This window comes from Alligator sinensis, unplaced genomic scaffold (assembly GCF_000455745.1).
Source record: "Alligator sinensis unplaced genomic scaffold, ASM45574v1 scaffold157_1, whole genome shotgun sequence".
Classification (NCBI taxonomy): domain Eukaryota; kingdom Metazoa; phylum Chordata; order Crocodylia; family Alligatoridae; genus Alligator; species Alligator sinensis.
The window spans coordinates 303,419-316,538 of record NW_005842316.1 but is presented as its reverse complement, the minus strand read 5'-3'; the positions used below and the strand labels follow the sequence as shown (position 1 = coordinate 316,538).

Genomic DNA, 13,120 nt, shown 5'->3' with positions numbered 1-13,120 from the left:
CTCCGCAGCCGGGCGGCTCTGCCCGCAGCTGGCCGGGCTTGATGGCGTGTCACCGGCGTCATGTGTGCGGCCGGGCTGCGTTTATTGCGCGTGTCATTCCGGTCTCCGTTTATCGCATGCTTTTGCCGGGGGTTGTGCAGGGCGTGTGGCCGGGCTGTGTCGATCGCACGCTTCCCCAGGGACTTGCATGACGTAGCGGTTGAGCGCAGGTGCGAAGGTCCCGGCTGCTGAGTGGGAAGTTCCTCGAGGCCGGCGGCCGGGAGCGAGCCCTGGTCGGGCCCGTTGCTCTGCCTTTCAGCATTCGCTCTCTGCCCCCGTGTGACGCAGGCCTGTGTGTTGTGTTGCTGGGCAGGGGCCGAGGGCAGGGATGGGTAACCTGGCGGGTCTGGGCTCCCTGCCCGCATGGCTGGGGCTTGTCCCTATGGAGACCCCAGCCCCTGTGACAGCACAAGGCTGGGGTTGCCATGGAGACCAGCCTCAGCCGCATGGGCGGGGCAGGGGGCTGCTCTGGAGCCACTGGGATCTTATGGCCAGGGCGGTTTGGTCCGGGGCCAGGGCAGAGCTGCGATCTGCCACGTGCATGCTCTGGGCGGAGATGTGCAGGCGGCAGATTGTGGCTCTGCCCCGGCTCAGGACGTGGCTGTCACCTTGGCAAGGAGCCAATACAGAGCCGCAATCCACAGCCTGCGCACCCCTACCTGAAGCATGCAGGTGGCAGCTGGCCCTGGACCAAGCTGCCCCCACTGCAAGATCCCAGCAGCTCTGGAGCAGCCCCTTGCCCTGCTCTGCTGCTTGCCCTGCCAGCTCAGCTGGGGCTGGTCTCTGTGGCAACCCCAGCCTTGCACTATCATAGTCAGCAGCTGGAGTCTTTATGGAGACTGGCTCCAGCCGTGTGGGCAGGGGCTGCTGGGAAATGGAGTCCACTGCCAGCTCGGTCCGGCCCACAGGCCAGACTTTGCCTGCCCCTGGCCTAGGCCCACCAAGTCTTATTATAAGCCTGCCAGAAGAGCGAGGCCATTATTGGGTGTGACGCAGGAGACTGGGCAAGAGGGACCTATGGTCTGATCCAGGAAATGGCAGTTCTTACGATCTAATGTGTGGCAGGGGCCTCAGTTATGGACGTGGCCCAAGGCTGCTGCTGCAGGGCATTTCCCCCAAGCCTTGCGTAGAGCACAGGTCTGTTATCGTGCAACATCTCGGGTAATGAGCTCAGTGGAAACGGAGGGGAGATGACATTATCTTCTTACCCTGTCTCTCTTGTTTCTGTCTCTTCCCACCCTCACCCCCCTCCCCGGCATCACTGGGTCAGGTTGTAATTCGGCGCTTGCCTCCCAGTCTGACCAAGGAGCAGCTCGAGGAACATCTTCAGCCTCTGCCTGAACATGACTATTTTGAATTCTTTGCCAATGATTCCAGGTGCATAAAGTTTGGGTTTGAGGTGGGAGGGTTTTGGTTTTTGGTTGTTTTTTTTTTGTTGTTTTTTTTTTGTTTTTTTTGTTTTTTTGGAGGGGGGTGTTTAGCACACAACTCCACTGTGTTGGACTGGACCGTGAGTGTATACCTGTAGTTCATATAACTAGACTAATCAGCAATTCTATCCAGCTTAGTTTCCCCTTATGTTGCTTGTTTTTGTCTCTTGCAGTTTGTATCCTCACATGTTTTCTCGAGCCTACATCAACTTTAAAAACCAAGAAGACATAGTACTATTCAGGGATCGTTTTGACGGTTATGTTTTTGTTGATCACAAAGGCAAGTACTCAAAATGTGGTTATATACTTAGTATCTTTTGACTTGTATATCAGTAGCCTTAGGTGAAACATAGTTACGCTGAGGTAAAAGGGGAAAGAGATTATTTACTTTGTATCATTTCCTTTACAGCAGTTCCTGCCTGGTCATTCTTACCCTGCAGCAAATGAAAGCTTAATTATCATGCTTTAATCCTTTCATAGGTCTAAACATCACTTTTGAAATGCATACGTATTCTGTGGCTTTGAACCTCAGTAATTCATGTAATCTTTTTGCAGTAATATATTGAATCTATGCATCTTAATATGCTTGCCATTCAGAAGAAACCTTGAAAAAAGATTTTGGCTATTATGCATGGATGTTACATTCTACCAGATATTATCAAGATTAGGGATTTTTTTTTTTCTCCACAGTTACTTTTAAAATCACCTTCTATTCACACAATGAATGAAGCAGGGGAAGTGTACAGGGGAAAATGGGGCATGACCATAATGCATAAATATAAAATGTAATGGGCATCCTTACTGCTAACACTTCTGAGTGCTAGTCTTTGCAAATTTAGCATTCATTTAATGCTGTTTTTCAGTGTATTCTGTTTATAGTCTGTAAATGAAATATCTAGTTAGATGTTCTAGGGTTGCCTGTTTCTTGTAAGCATCTATCCTAATGTAAAATAGTGGCAGACATTTAAGTTATTGTGTATTTTGTTCTGTATAACAGGTCAGGAATATGCTGCCATAGTGGAATTTGCACCATTCCAAAAAGCTGCAAAAAAGAAGAGTAAGAAAAAGGATGCCAAAACTGGGACTATTGACGATGGTATAACAGCTAGAGTTGTTTGTTTGTATGTGTTTATATCCATCAGCTTATACATGAGGCAGAACCATCTTACAGCAAAAATGTGAATGTTTTTTTACTATGTAACATTAGCATCACAAAAGAATGCCTGCAAACTTTAAACTTAACAAGTAACTTGTGGAAAAAACTTTCTCCAATATGTCTTCAAAAGTATTATTGTGGTGCCTCATGGCTGCAATTAAAGGTCATGATCCCTTTGTATTAAACACTATGCAGGCAGGCAGTGAAAAGATGGTGTTTGTCCCAAAAGCTTCTCCAAGCTCAGTGCACTTGCAGAAAAGCAGGCAACTATAAACTAATAACACAATTGGCTTAATACAGAAATCATGGTAGAGTATAACCTCACAAATTCGTTTTTCAAAAATCCAGCACTTTTAAAAAAAGACACTACGTTGGGGGTTTTCAACCTTTTTTGACTGGTTGCAGAGCAGTGGGCAAGAGTAGCAGCAGCCGCACATGGGGTGGCAACACAGGGCAGTGGATGGCAGCTGCCGCTGCAAGCTTCCCCCCTGTGTCCAGCCAGTCAGGCAGCGCCAAGCTATGCGCTTTCCGTATGTTTCAAAAATCCTGAATTTTCAAATTTCCGACAGGTGCAAGGTCCCAAAGATGCCGGATTTATATGGTTATACTGTATAAAGAAGTTGAAGTTTTGCATTGGTGTTGCAATTAATTGCATAATTTACTAAACATAAGAGGAAGTGTGGTCCCTGTTTTGGAGTGTCTCAGCCAATTTAACTTGGCTAAAGAGAAATATGGGGCTGTAGTTCATTGAAGAACTGTGTTAAAGAAAATGCAAAATGCCCATTGCAGACGTCCAGTAGAGGGCATACATGCAGATTTTATGATGCATCAATCTATCTCCCCAGACCCAGAGTATAAGAAGTTTTTGGAAAGTTACAGTGCAGATGACGAAAAATTAACATCTACTCCTGAAACGCTACTGGAGGAAATAGAAGCAAGAAACAAAGAGCTAATAGGTATGAAAACTGCTATCTTGACATGAACCTCTTTCTATAGCATGGAAAGATCTACATGGTGCAGTATTTCCTGAGTTTGCAACTCTTGTATGTTGAGTATTCTGCATTCCTTTTTTTAGAGTTAGTATCATTAAAGTCATGGGCTGCTTGAAATGATATGTCTCTCATCTACCTCATGGTTCTATGTACAAATATAAGATTTTTGATAAGACACAATATTTACTTTTTTGATTATTTTTTTTTTCCCCCTTTAAGCGAAAAGAACAACTCCTCTTCTGAACTTCTTGAAAAATAAGCAGGTAGGGTTTTTCTATATTACCTACGTAGAATTTTTTTTCTTCCTTGCTTCTACAGAAATTGTATATGCACAGTCGTGTCTTCATAAATTAGTGGTATTTGGGGGGTTCAAGATGGATGGCAGTGCTGTATGTAGGCCAATTATAGCCCTACTTCTGCTGTACAAGCTTGTTGGCAGGTGAAAAATATAGTGTGCTCTTAGTCTAATGATTTTATTTGGAAATAGGGTATAATATTTTGGGAGACCCAGTTAGTTGTTATAATTTTCAAACTGTTTTCAGAAGCCATTTTCAAATTGCTAAAGTATTCACCTCAGACTGTGCTGTGAATGACTGGACTTACCAAAGCAGTCCTGGTTGCAGTGGAATACCAGGCCTAGTTAAGTGCAACTGTGTGACTGGCCAACCAGATTCTGTTTTATATCTGAATTTTCTTTTTTTCCCCAGAAACCTACAGTACTTTGGTATTTAACTTTTAATGGTGGGAAGCTCATAATAGGGTGTGGATGATCTTTCAGATTAAAATCCAAGTTTATCAGTTACTTTCTCTCAAACCTCGACCCCACAGTTTTTCAAGTTTGGGTAGTAATATTACTGAAGTTTACCATTTCTTAAGGATTAGACACAGGTTTTATATTAGTATATTTTGAAGATTTTTCTATCACTTCTGGCTGGGAGACTTTGTGGACATTTTAAAAGGAATTTTCACTTCATATCCCATTTCCTTTTCTTTCCCACTTCAGAGACTGAGAGAAGAAAAGAGAGAGGAGAGGAGAAGGAGAGAACTGGAAAGAAAAAGACAGAGAGAAGAAGAAAGGAGAAAGTGGAAAGAGGAGGAGAGAAGGAAAAGAAAAGAAGCAGAGAAATTGAAGAAAGTAGAAAGATTTCCAGAGAAAGAAAGGGACAAATCAAAAGATGAACCAAAGATTAAGGTATAGGACGTTGAATTATTAGAGAGAATTTCTCCCCCATCCCATATGGAAGCTGCCTTACAGCATCTCTAAAAGTATGTCTCTCATATTAACCTAAAAATACAATGGAATTTAGTAGTTGTTGGTGATTCCAATTTCATAACATTCAAGCTTATTTAAAGTATACTGAGGATTTTTATGCTATATTTGTTATTTCCTGTGTCTTGATAAATATGAACAGTTTGCATGGTGTGACTTAAGCATGTATTTCCTTTCTCCCAAAACATATGAGCTTGGGTCTTGGTTGTGCGTATGATTTCTGGTTTGAACTTTTCTTTTTCTTCAAATTGAAAAGAAATGGTCTTGTGCAGTTGGGTCACAATTTCCTTTGTAGACAGCACAACCTGTGAGTCTGGAGTGTGACAGGTAGGTAATTACAGGAATGCATACATCTTGCATGACACAAACTTTAGTTTAGCTTACAGTAGTTGAGCTATAACGCAGAGCAGTGTAGGATTGCAAGGTGTTTTTTAAGAAAATAAATTTTGCATTTTGTACGTAGCTACTTAAAAAGCCGGAGAGAGAGGAACGCGATTTGGAGAGAAAGGAAAAGTCCAAGAAGCTGGAAAAAGAGAGGGAAGAAAAAAACATTGCTGCCCTAAGTACTGTATCAGCCAAACGATCTGACGGGGAGGCAAAAGAGGAGAAGGCAAAAAAGTAAGTTCTCCAGTGTATATGCAGCATGTGACTTGGAACAAGACTTGTTTCTAGAGTACATAATGCTTATGTTTCCTTATCATTAGAGTTTTCAGAGCAGCACCAGGACCCCCCAGTTCTGATATAGTTTGTGTGGGGTAGTGTTCCCAGGCTTGACCCATAATTTGGAAATAAAAGACAATATCTGTGTTTAACTCCATGGGCAGTCTAATGCTTTCTACCAACTGCAGTCTTTACAGGAGGAGCCCCTACCCTGTCTGGCTGAGGCCTGGGTTAAAGGGGTATAAACCACCTCTGCATAGTCCGTGATCTGCACCAGTTTATAGCAGCTTCTCGGAGCAATAGGAGCTGTTTTGCATTTGCTAGCAAGTGTTCCTTCCTTCGCTGCCTCTGAAGAGAAATGACATGGGGCTGCAGGCTCTGCCCCTGCAGCTAGAGAGTTAGCAGTGCAGGGTGGACAAGAGAAGGGTCAGAGCAATTCCTGGGTTCCAGACCATGTATGCTTCCATAAAGGTCAGAGTGAAGGGTAGATACATTCATATATCATTGGGGAGTATTGTAAGCTTAATTACTGCTGTGTCAGTTCTCCCATGAGTCCAGGGACTGAGGTGCGGAAAGGTTTAAGTGACTTCCAGAGCCGCAGAGGGCACTAGACAGATATGGGATTTTCTAACTCATGGTCCTGCCCGTTGCTGCCTTCATTATAAAGCATGACATGCTACTCTCTCTCTTTTTTTTTTCTTCTTCTTCTCACTCCCCCTCCACTACTTCTCCCCCTCCCATTAGATTTCCCCAGGTATGACTGGGCTTTTCCAGATGTTAACTGTCTAAAATGTACAAGTTGGCATCTAGTAATACATTATTATTATTATTATTATTATTATTATTATTATTTTTAATATATCAATTGACAATTCGTGATATTAAATTGTGAATTCTCTTTTTTAAATCCCATAATTTAAAATGAAAAGCCCATTACTCCCACCCCTCCCAGGCCCTGCTTGGGCCCTCTGCCACCTCCAGCCCTGCTGGAGGGAGTCCCCAGCTGTCTGAGCTATGGAGCCAGGGACCCCTGCCCCCCACAGGAGGCAGCAGCTGCTGCAGTGGACCAGAGCCCAGCTTCCACCTGCCCTGCTGCCTGCCTGCTGTGGGCTTGGGTGGGGGGGCAGCTTCCCACTGCTGCCCATGCTTCTGGGAGGCCCGAGGAAACCTGTGCCCCCAGATCTGTGCGTGGGGTGGGGGTAGGTGCAGGCTGACCTCTGTGGGCTTGGGCTCCCACACTGGTATCCTCCGCCAGGGCCTCTGCAGCCTGGCGAGTGCAGCCCAGTGCTGCAGGAAACAGCAGGGCCATACAGGGATTGCCTCCCCCTCTGCCTCCCCCCCCACTCTACCTGCGAGAGCTTCTCTCCAGGCTACCTGGCAGCCGTGCCCCTTGCAGGCTGGAACTCTAACAGCCTGCAGAGAGCTCATTGCAAAACTGCAAAATCCATGGGTTTCTCTGGTAAAATGAGAAATCCGCGTTTGCTTCTGGTAAAGGGTAAAATCTGCAGCTTTCGCCGTTTCTTTTCCTGTGGGGAGTGGAAACAAAACCCGGATCCCTGATTTATCAGATCTTTTTTAACTTAATTATCTGGTTTTGGTTTTTTGTTTTGTTTTTCTTTTATCCAGGTCTGAAGATGAGTGTGGAAAAGACTACAGGGACCGGGATAGAGACTTTGAGAGAGACCGAGAAAAACTGAGGCGCCAAGATGATGACCGCCGCAGACAGAGAGAGCGCTTTGATAGAGAGAAGGTTTTTAGAAGAAAAGAGGAAGAGGTGAAGAAGGAGAGAGACTCGTTCAGAGAGAAAGGAAAGAAAAGTGATCTTATGGACTTCGCAAGTAATCCTGATAAATTTGAGAGAGCAACCAAAGATGACAAAAAAGAGGATCCAATTAAGAGAGATCGGATCAGAAACAAGGTGCTGGGTCTTTTCTAACTAACATCCAATATGTGTGTTTTATGACACTCTCCTCAAGGGAAGGCTGGATCTATTTATCTCCTTAGAAACTTTTTCTCCTTTATACAGTTATTAACTGTAAGGTTTTCCATGAAGCATAGGGAATATATAATAGACTCTGTCAGCCTTGACACTGCTAAGCTGAACTTGATCTTGGAGAATGTCTTTCCACTTCATAGAAAATGCGTAAGAGTCCAGGTATTATTGGCCAAGTCCTAAACAGAAAAAATCAATCGATATTTTCTAACTTTTTACCAGCAGATAAATGTCAACTTCTAATCTTCTAGGTGCCAGTAGAGAATCAATAATGTAGGACCACATTCTTGCTGATGCTGCAAGTGGGTTCATGGCAGAAAATAAATCTTCAGAAGTGATCTAGTGATGCAATAAACTGCTGGCTCCCTTAAGCATTCTCCAAAGCACTGTGCAGAAGCTGCTCTGGTAGAACTAGAAGAACTGCTAAGCTGTGCAGTTCCTGTGCTAAGCTGCATGCAGTCACTATGCAAAATAGCCCTAAAGCATTTTTTCCTGCCCTCAAGAGTAATGGGTCTCGACCAGATGTAAATAAATCTGTTTTGCAGCCTCTATGCAACATGATGTTTCATGTCCCATCTAAAAGTTTTTATTACTGAGGAAGAAAAGCAGGATGTAAAGTTTTTGGGAAAAGCTTTGACATTATCCAAATATAAGTCAAACAACAGCATTTTTTAAGAAGTCCTCTTTGTGTGAACACTTCCAGTTTGTTGAAACAGTGAGATGAAAAGAGTGTAAGCATACTATCTGTGCCATTCAGCTTGTACCTCAGCCATGCTTTGAATAATTAATAGTCTTCTGAGTAGTCTGAAGTGGTCTGGCTCTTAGCAGTGTTATTGACCTCATCCCATCAAGGCTATAAGAATGACAGTGGTGCTTTGGCTGTTTGACAATCTATTTATGTTCTGGTGTGTTTCAGGATCGTCCAGCAATGCAGCTATACCAACCAGGAGCCCGAAGCCGAAGTCGACTTTGTCAGTATGAAGACAGTGCTGCAAAACCTTCAGATCAGGGAACAGATAAAAAACAGGAAAGTGAGACCAGTAACACAAAAGAGGAGGAGTGATTAGCATATGGCCTTATGTGTTCTGACTGTCCGCGCAGCCAAAGAGGATGTCTACGCAATCCAGAAGTGCCTTCAAAGAGGAGAAGGAATGAAGGATGAAAAGGGGGCTTCGTGCTGTTGAATGTTTCTGGTTCAAGAACCTCAGTTGCAGATTCAGACCTTGAAATGCATTCTCATTTGTATTTTCAGTTGCCCAGATTTATTTTTACAGCATAAGAGAATAGGGGAGAAGAAAACAGTTGAAAGTGGGAGTGATTATTTGTGGCCTTAAGTATATTGATAAACATGAGTTGAAGTCAGGAGGTTGACACCTGGATCTACAAGTGGAACTTTCTTTTTTTTTTTCGTTTTGGGTTTTGTTTTTTTGGTGGAGCAGTTACGAGACCTGTTTTTGATGCACTTATAAGTAGAGCAAGCTGACCTCCTATATTGCTATGGGATGTGGGGCTTGTGCCTGGACCACAATAGTTAACTAATAAATAGTCCAAGAACCTCCAAGAATTATTCTATGGCTGTTGGTGGTCCAGGGAACCATACCCAAGGAACAAGACCCTGTAGGAAGTTTGGAAAGGAGAGAGGCTTCTGCCGATGCTTTCAATTAGGGAAGCAACAGAAATTGATGATCTAAGAGGTTGAAGTGAATGGAGTTGGTTAATACAGGATATTTCTTGACAAACCATGAAGCAATGTTTATTTTTATTCAGCTCTAGCTGTAGAGAGTATCTGATTCTTTTCTCAAGCATTCCCTTTTGTTTTCTGTGTCTTTAAAAAGTAGGAAACTCTTGCCATTTCAGTCTCTGCTTCCTCTTTCTAGATGCACTGGAGTGTTATGTCATAGCCCAGAAAAGAAACATTACCACTAGTGGCTCCTTTTAAGCTAGCAAATTTTAGCCATAGTTATTTTGTACTAAAACCAATAAAAACTGTGAGAAAACACTGAAACTACTTTTGACTTCTCATCTTGCATGTTGCATAGAGCTGGTTTTATATCATGAGCTGTATCTGTGCTATATCAGAAGTTTCCCTGATGTTGATATGCGGGTTAAATATGTCATGAGTTATCAGTAGGACAGTGTCCTTCAAAATTTCCTTTATTTAGCTGGAAGTTATGCTGAGCAAGAACAAAGGAAGCTTAAACCAAGCTGGGGAAGGCTGCTTGTCTGTCTACTGCTTCATTGTACCCTGACTGCCACAAAGTGGAGAAAAGCTTGCTTCTATTGTTTTCCCAGATTTGTGTGTCACAATGTAAAGGAAGAAAATTGATGTAGTATTACCTGTGCTGGGCATAGACTACAGCTGCTTCTCGTTATGCTCTGATGATGCTTACTAGCCATAACAGTCCAAAGCTCTCCTTTTTGGGCCTATTGTAAAGGTGAAGATGTAATAAAAAAACCATAATAAAAAACAATGGGTGGAAGCCAGACAAATTCAATTTAGGAACCAGACATAGTGAAGATGGTTAATCGCTGTGACCAGCTAGCATTGGAATCGCATTTGCTTCACCCTTCCCGACTCTGGGACATCTGCTTTAGTGGTATGCAGGCTGCTGCGGTTTGTTAGCAGCGGCAGCTGTACATGGGCTACATCGGTGGTCTGATCATACAGTCTTGAAGTCTCTGAGCAGTCCCTGAGAACAAATATCTGCCTGCAGGAGAGAATTAGAAAAGGTGGCAAGATCCAGTGCCTAAAATTCATTTAAAATTTTAAGGTGAGAAATGTTTTTTAAATGCACAAAAGTGGCTTTTGTGATACCATTTTCTTTCTGCGTGACATCTGATCTATTGGGAGGAGGGGGCAAGGACAGCTCGCTGTGCCGGCTTCTGCAAGTCAGGTCTGCGAAAATTCATTTAAAATTTTAAGGTGAGAAATGTTTTTTAAATGCACAAAAGTGGCTTTTGTGATACCATTTTCTTTCTGCGTGACATCTGATCTATTGGGAGGAGGGGGGCAAGGACAGCTCGCTGTGCTGGCTTCTGCAAGTTAGGTCTGCGGAAACCAGCGCATGTGTTGAAAGCAGCCCGCTACACGTAGATTCACGCCCCAACCCATGCAGGTCACCTTCCGGGGGCTCTAATCTAGGCCGTGCTCACAGCACGTGGCAGCTAACTTGGAGACCCCCGGGAAGCCAGCTCACCCCGCGCCGGGCGGCAGAGGGCGCTGCAGCAGCGGCAGCCTCCGGCCGGGCGCTGCAGTGAGGTGTAGTGTGCCGAGGGGCCGCTAGACGCCGCTGTCCCGGCCGGGCGGCCCCGCCCCCCGTCTCCCATCAACCCCCGCGCCGCCCGCTCGCACTTCCTCTCCCCGCGCGGGGTGGGAGGCAGCAGCAGCTGCTCCAGCTCTTCTCTCTCTTTCTCTCTCTTCCCCTGCCCCCGCCCCCGCAGTCGTCCCACAAGACCTTCAAGATCAAGCGGTACCTGGCCAAGAAGCAGAAGCAGAACCGGCCCATCCCGCAGTGGATCCGCATGAAGACGGGTAACAAGATCAGGTAGGAGGCAACGGGGCTGGGGCAGCTCTGGGGCAAGCAGCGTCCTGCATGGGGAAGCGCCAGGGGACACGATGCCTCCCCCTGGGTGGCCTCGTCCTGCACCCCTGTCGCTGGGAGCGCTGGTGCTGAGGCCGTGCGGAGGCGGGCTTTGCCAGATCGCCGGCGTAGGGGGCACCTCTTTAGGGAGAGCCTCCTGGTGCGCCAGCCTGCAACCAGAGCTGCACGGGACTTGGCTTGCATGCCTAGCTTGCCACGGGTGTTGAGAGCTGGTTGGCAGGTCTGCTCCTCCTGCGGCTGAATGACCCCCTTGCCTCCGTCGCAGATCTTTCCTGCCTCATGCCCCTCAAAAGGGCTTGGCTTCCTGGGGTCCGGTATCCGTGCTCCATGGTTAACCATTGCTATAGCCCGAAGCGAACAGTGCGTGGTACTGAGGGGCTGCTGAAGTAGGGATACAAGGGCAGGATTTGTAGCTCTGAATCTTGTCAGTGGAAGTGATCTCTCTTATTAGACCAACTAGCTATTTGCACCCCCCCCCAAGTATATATATAAAAATAAAATAAAAAAATAAATAAAAACGTGCTCCATGGTTAACCATTGCTATAGCCCGAAGCGAACAGTGCGTGGTACTGAGGGGCTGCTGAAGTAGGGATACAAGGGCAGGATTTGTAGCTCTGAATCTTGTCAGTGGAAGTGATCTCTCTTATTAGACCAACTAGCTATTTGCACCCCCCCCAAGTATATATATAAAAATAATAAATAAAATAAAAAAATAAAAAAAAAACAACAACAGTAAATGTCTAGTTGGTCTAATAAAAGAGATCATCTTTGTCACGAGATTTGATTCCTTCTGCTTCTACCAACACGGCTACAACCTAGATACCTGTTGATGGAAGTGGCTGAGTGCTCGCAAATGAGAGCTAAAGCCTTGCTATGTCAGTAATTGGTGAGTGCTAATTGAGATGCATGACTAAAAACAAGTGAAAACCTAGTTGATCCATTTGGTGCGTGTTTCTCCCTCACTGGCCTGGCCCGGTGCTGCAGGTGCATCTTTGCAGCCCCAGTGTGGATGCAGATCTGTATTCGGACCTTTGTGTGGTGGGGGAAGGCCCTGCTGTTAATCTTTAAGCCAGGTGCAGAAGTGAGCTCTGGGGTTTTGGCCTCCCATCCCTGATCAGCAGCCAGGAGCTTTGCCAAGGAGATGGGTGCATCTTAAGACCACTTGTTACTCCAGACAGGCAGAGGGTGAAATGGATGGTTCAGGAGACACTGGGGAGCTGTCAGGTTAAACAAGGGATGGGTAACCCATGGCACAAATGGCACGCAGCAGATTAGGGAGCGGACAGGCAGCACGGTGGTAGATAGGGCAGGAGCAAAAAGCAGAGCAGCAGTTGGGGTAGGGGAGGGTGCAGGGCTAGTTTCTGCCAAGTGTGCTACAAAAGTAGGCCCCCACTGAATTAGTCTCTGGTCACTTCCTTTCCTTTTCCTTTTCCTTTCCTTTCCTTTCCGTAGTCCCATTTTACTTGCTTGTCACTGTTAACAAGCTGTAAGTTTAGGCACCTTATCCTGGTAAGGCTGCCCCCAGCCTAGAGGTTAGCTTTGCTTCAGTGAAAAAAAGACTTGCATGGAAGAAAAACAGTCACCATACTACAGCCCTGTGGAGGCCAAACCTGCTCTTGCCAGTTCTGGCTTCTACTGCCAGCATACTTGTTTCCCTCCCTGAGCTGGGATTTGTGATGAAAGCAAGAAGCCAGATGGCTAGGTCAGGTTTGTAGCACTATTGCTAACTTGCTCTGCTTTTAAAAGCCACTCTGTGCTGAACCTCAATATTCCCATTTGTGAAATGGGCAGAGCGGTACCTTGCCACCTGTGGTGTGGGCTGTTCAGGATTACTGTTCCTAACCTGCTTTGTGCTACTTGCTCATAAGTGCAAAATACTTGGTTTGGTCTTCTAGCCCTTGGTGCACCATAATAATTAGTCCCCTGCCCAAAGCATTTGCCAAAGCAGGCTGCAATTACAGTGCTTCATTCTGTGGGA

At 45.4% G+C, this 13,120-nt stretch overlaps 2 protein-coding genes across 3 annotated transcripts in view; both read left to right on the top strand.

The window, feature by feature from the left end:
- Positions 1 to 891: 891 nt before the first annotated feature.
- On the top strand, positions 892 to 9,545 carry UPF3B (UPF3B, regulator of nonsense mediated mRNA decay). Of its 2 annotated transcripts, none has more exons than XM_025209921.1 (9): positions 892 to 1,416; positions 1,643 to 1,749; positions 2,467 to 2,565; positions 3,471 to 3,581; positions 3,837 to 3,880; positions 4,621 to 4,809; positions 5,363 to 5,505; positions 7,174 to 7,465; positions 8,457 to 9,545. In XM_025209921.1, the coding sequence occupies exons 2-9, from the start codon at positions 1,656 to 1,658 to the stop codon at positions 8,601 to 8,603; spliced, it is 1,119 nt and encodes a 372-aa protein (XP_025065706.1). In that variant the 5' UTR covers positions 892 to 1,416; positions 1,643 to 1,655; the 3' UTR covers positions 8,604 to 9,545. The 2 variants fall into 2 exon arrangements, with proteins under 2 accessions (XP_025065706.1, XP_025065705.1); XM_025209920.1 differs by having other exon boundaries at positions 898 to 1,416; positions 5,351 to 5,505.
- Positions 9,546 to 10,058: 513 nt separating this feature from the next.
- The window catches only part of RPL39 (ribosomal protein L39), a 3,958-nt gene continuing 896 nt past the window's right edge, over positions 10,059 to 13,120 (top strand). The window contains exons 1-2 of the mRNA XM_025209923.1: positions 10,059 to 10,137; positions 10,806 to 11,085. Of these exons, the coding sequence (XP_025065708.1) occupies positions 10,059 to 10,137; positions 10,806 to 11,085 (359 nt within the window). The remainder of the gene's footprint in view (positions 10,138 to 10,805; positions 11,086 to 13,120) is intronic.

What these genes read in the sequence shown, in the direction of transcription:
- UPF3B (XM_025209920.1), top strand. Translation starts at nt 1,656, where the DNA reads ATGTTTTCTCGAGCCTACATCAACTTTAAAAACCAAGAAGACATAGTA. An exon ending in TGTTTTTGTTGATCACAAAG is followed by an intron (nt 1,750 to 2,466) that starts GCAAGTACTCAA and finishes TCTGTATAACAG; the next exon opens with GTCAGGAATATGCTGCCATA. An exon ending in AAGATGAACCAAAGATTAAG is followed by an intron (nt 4,810 to 5,350) that starts GTATAGGACGTT and finishes TTTTGTACGTAG; the next exon opens with CTACTTAAAAAGCCGGAGAG.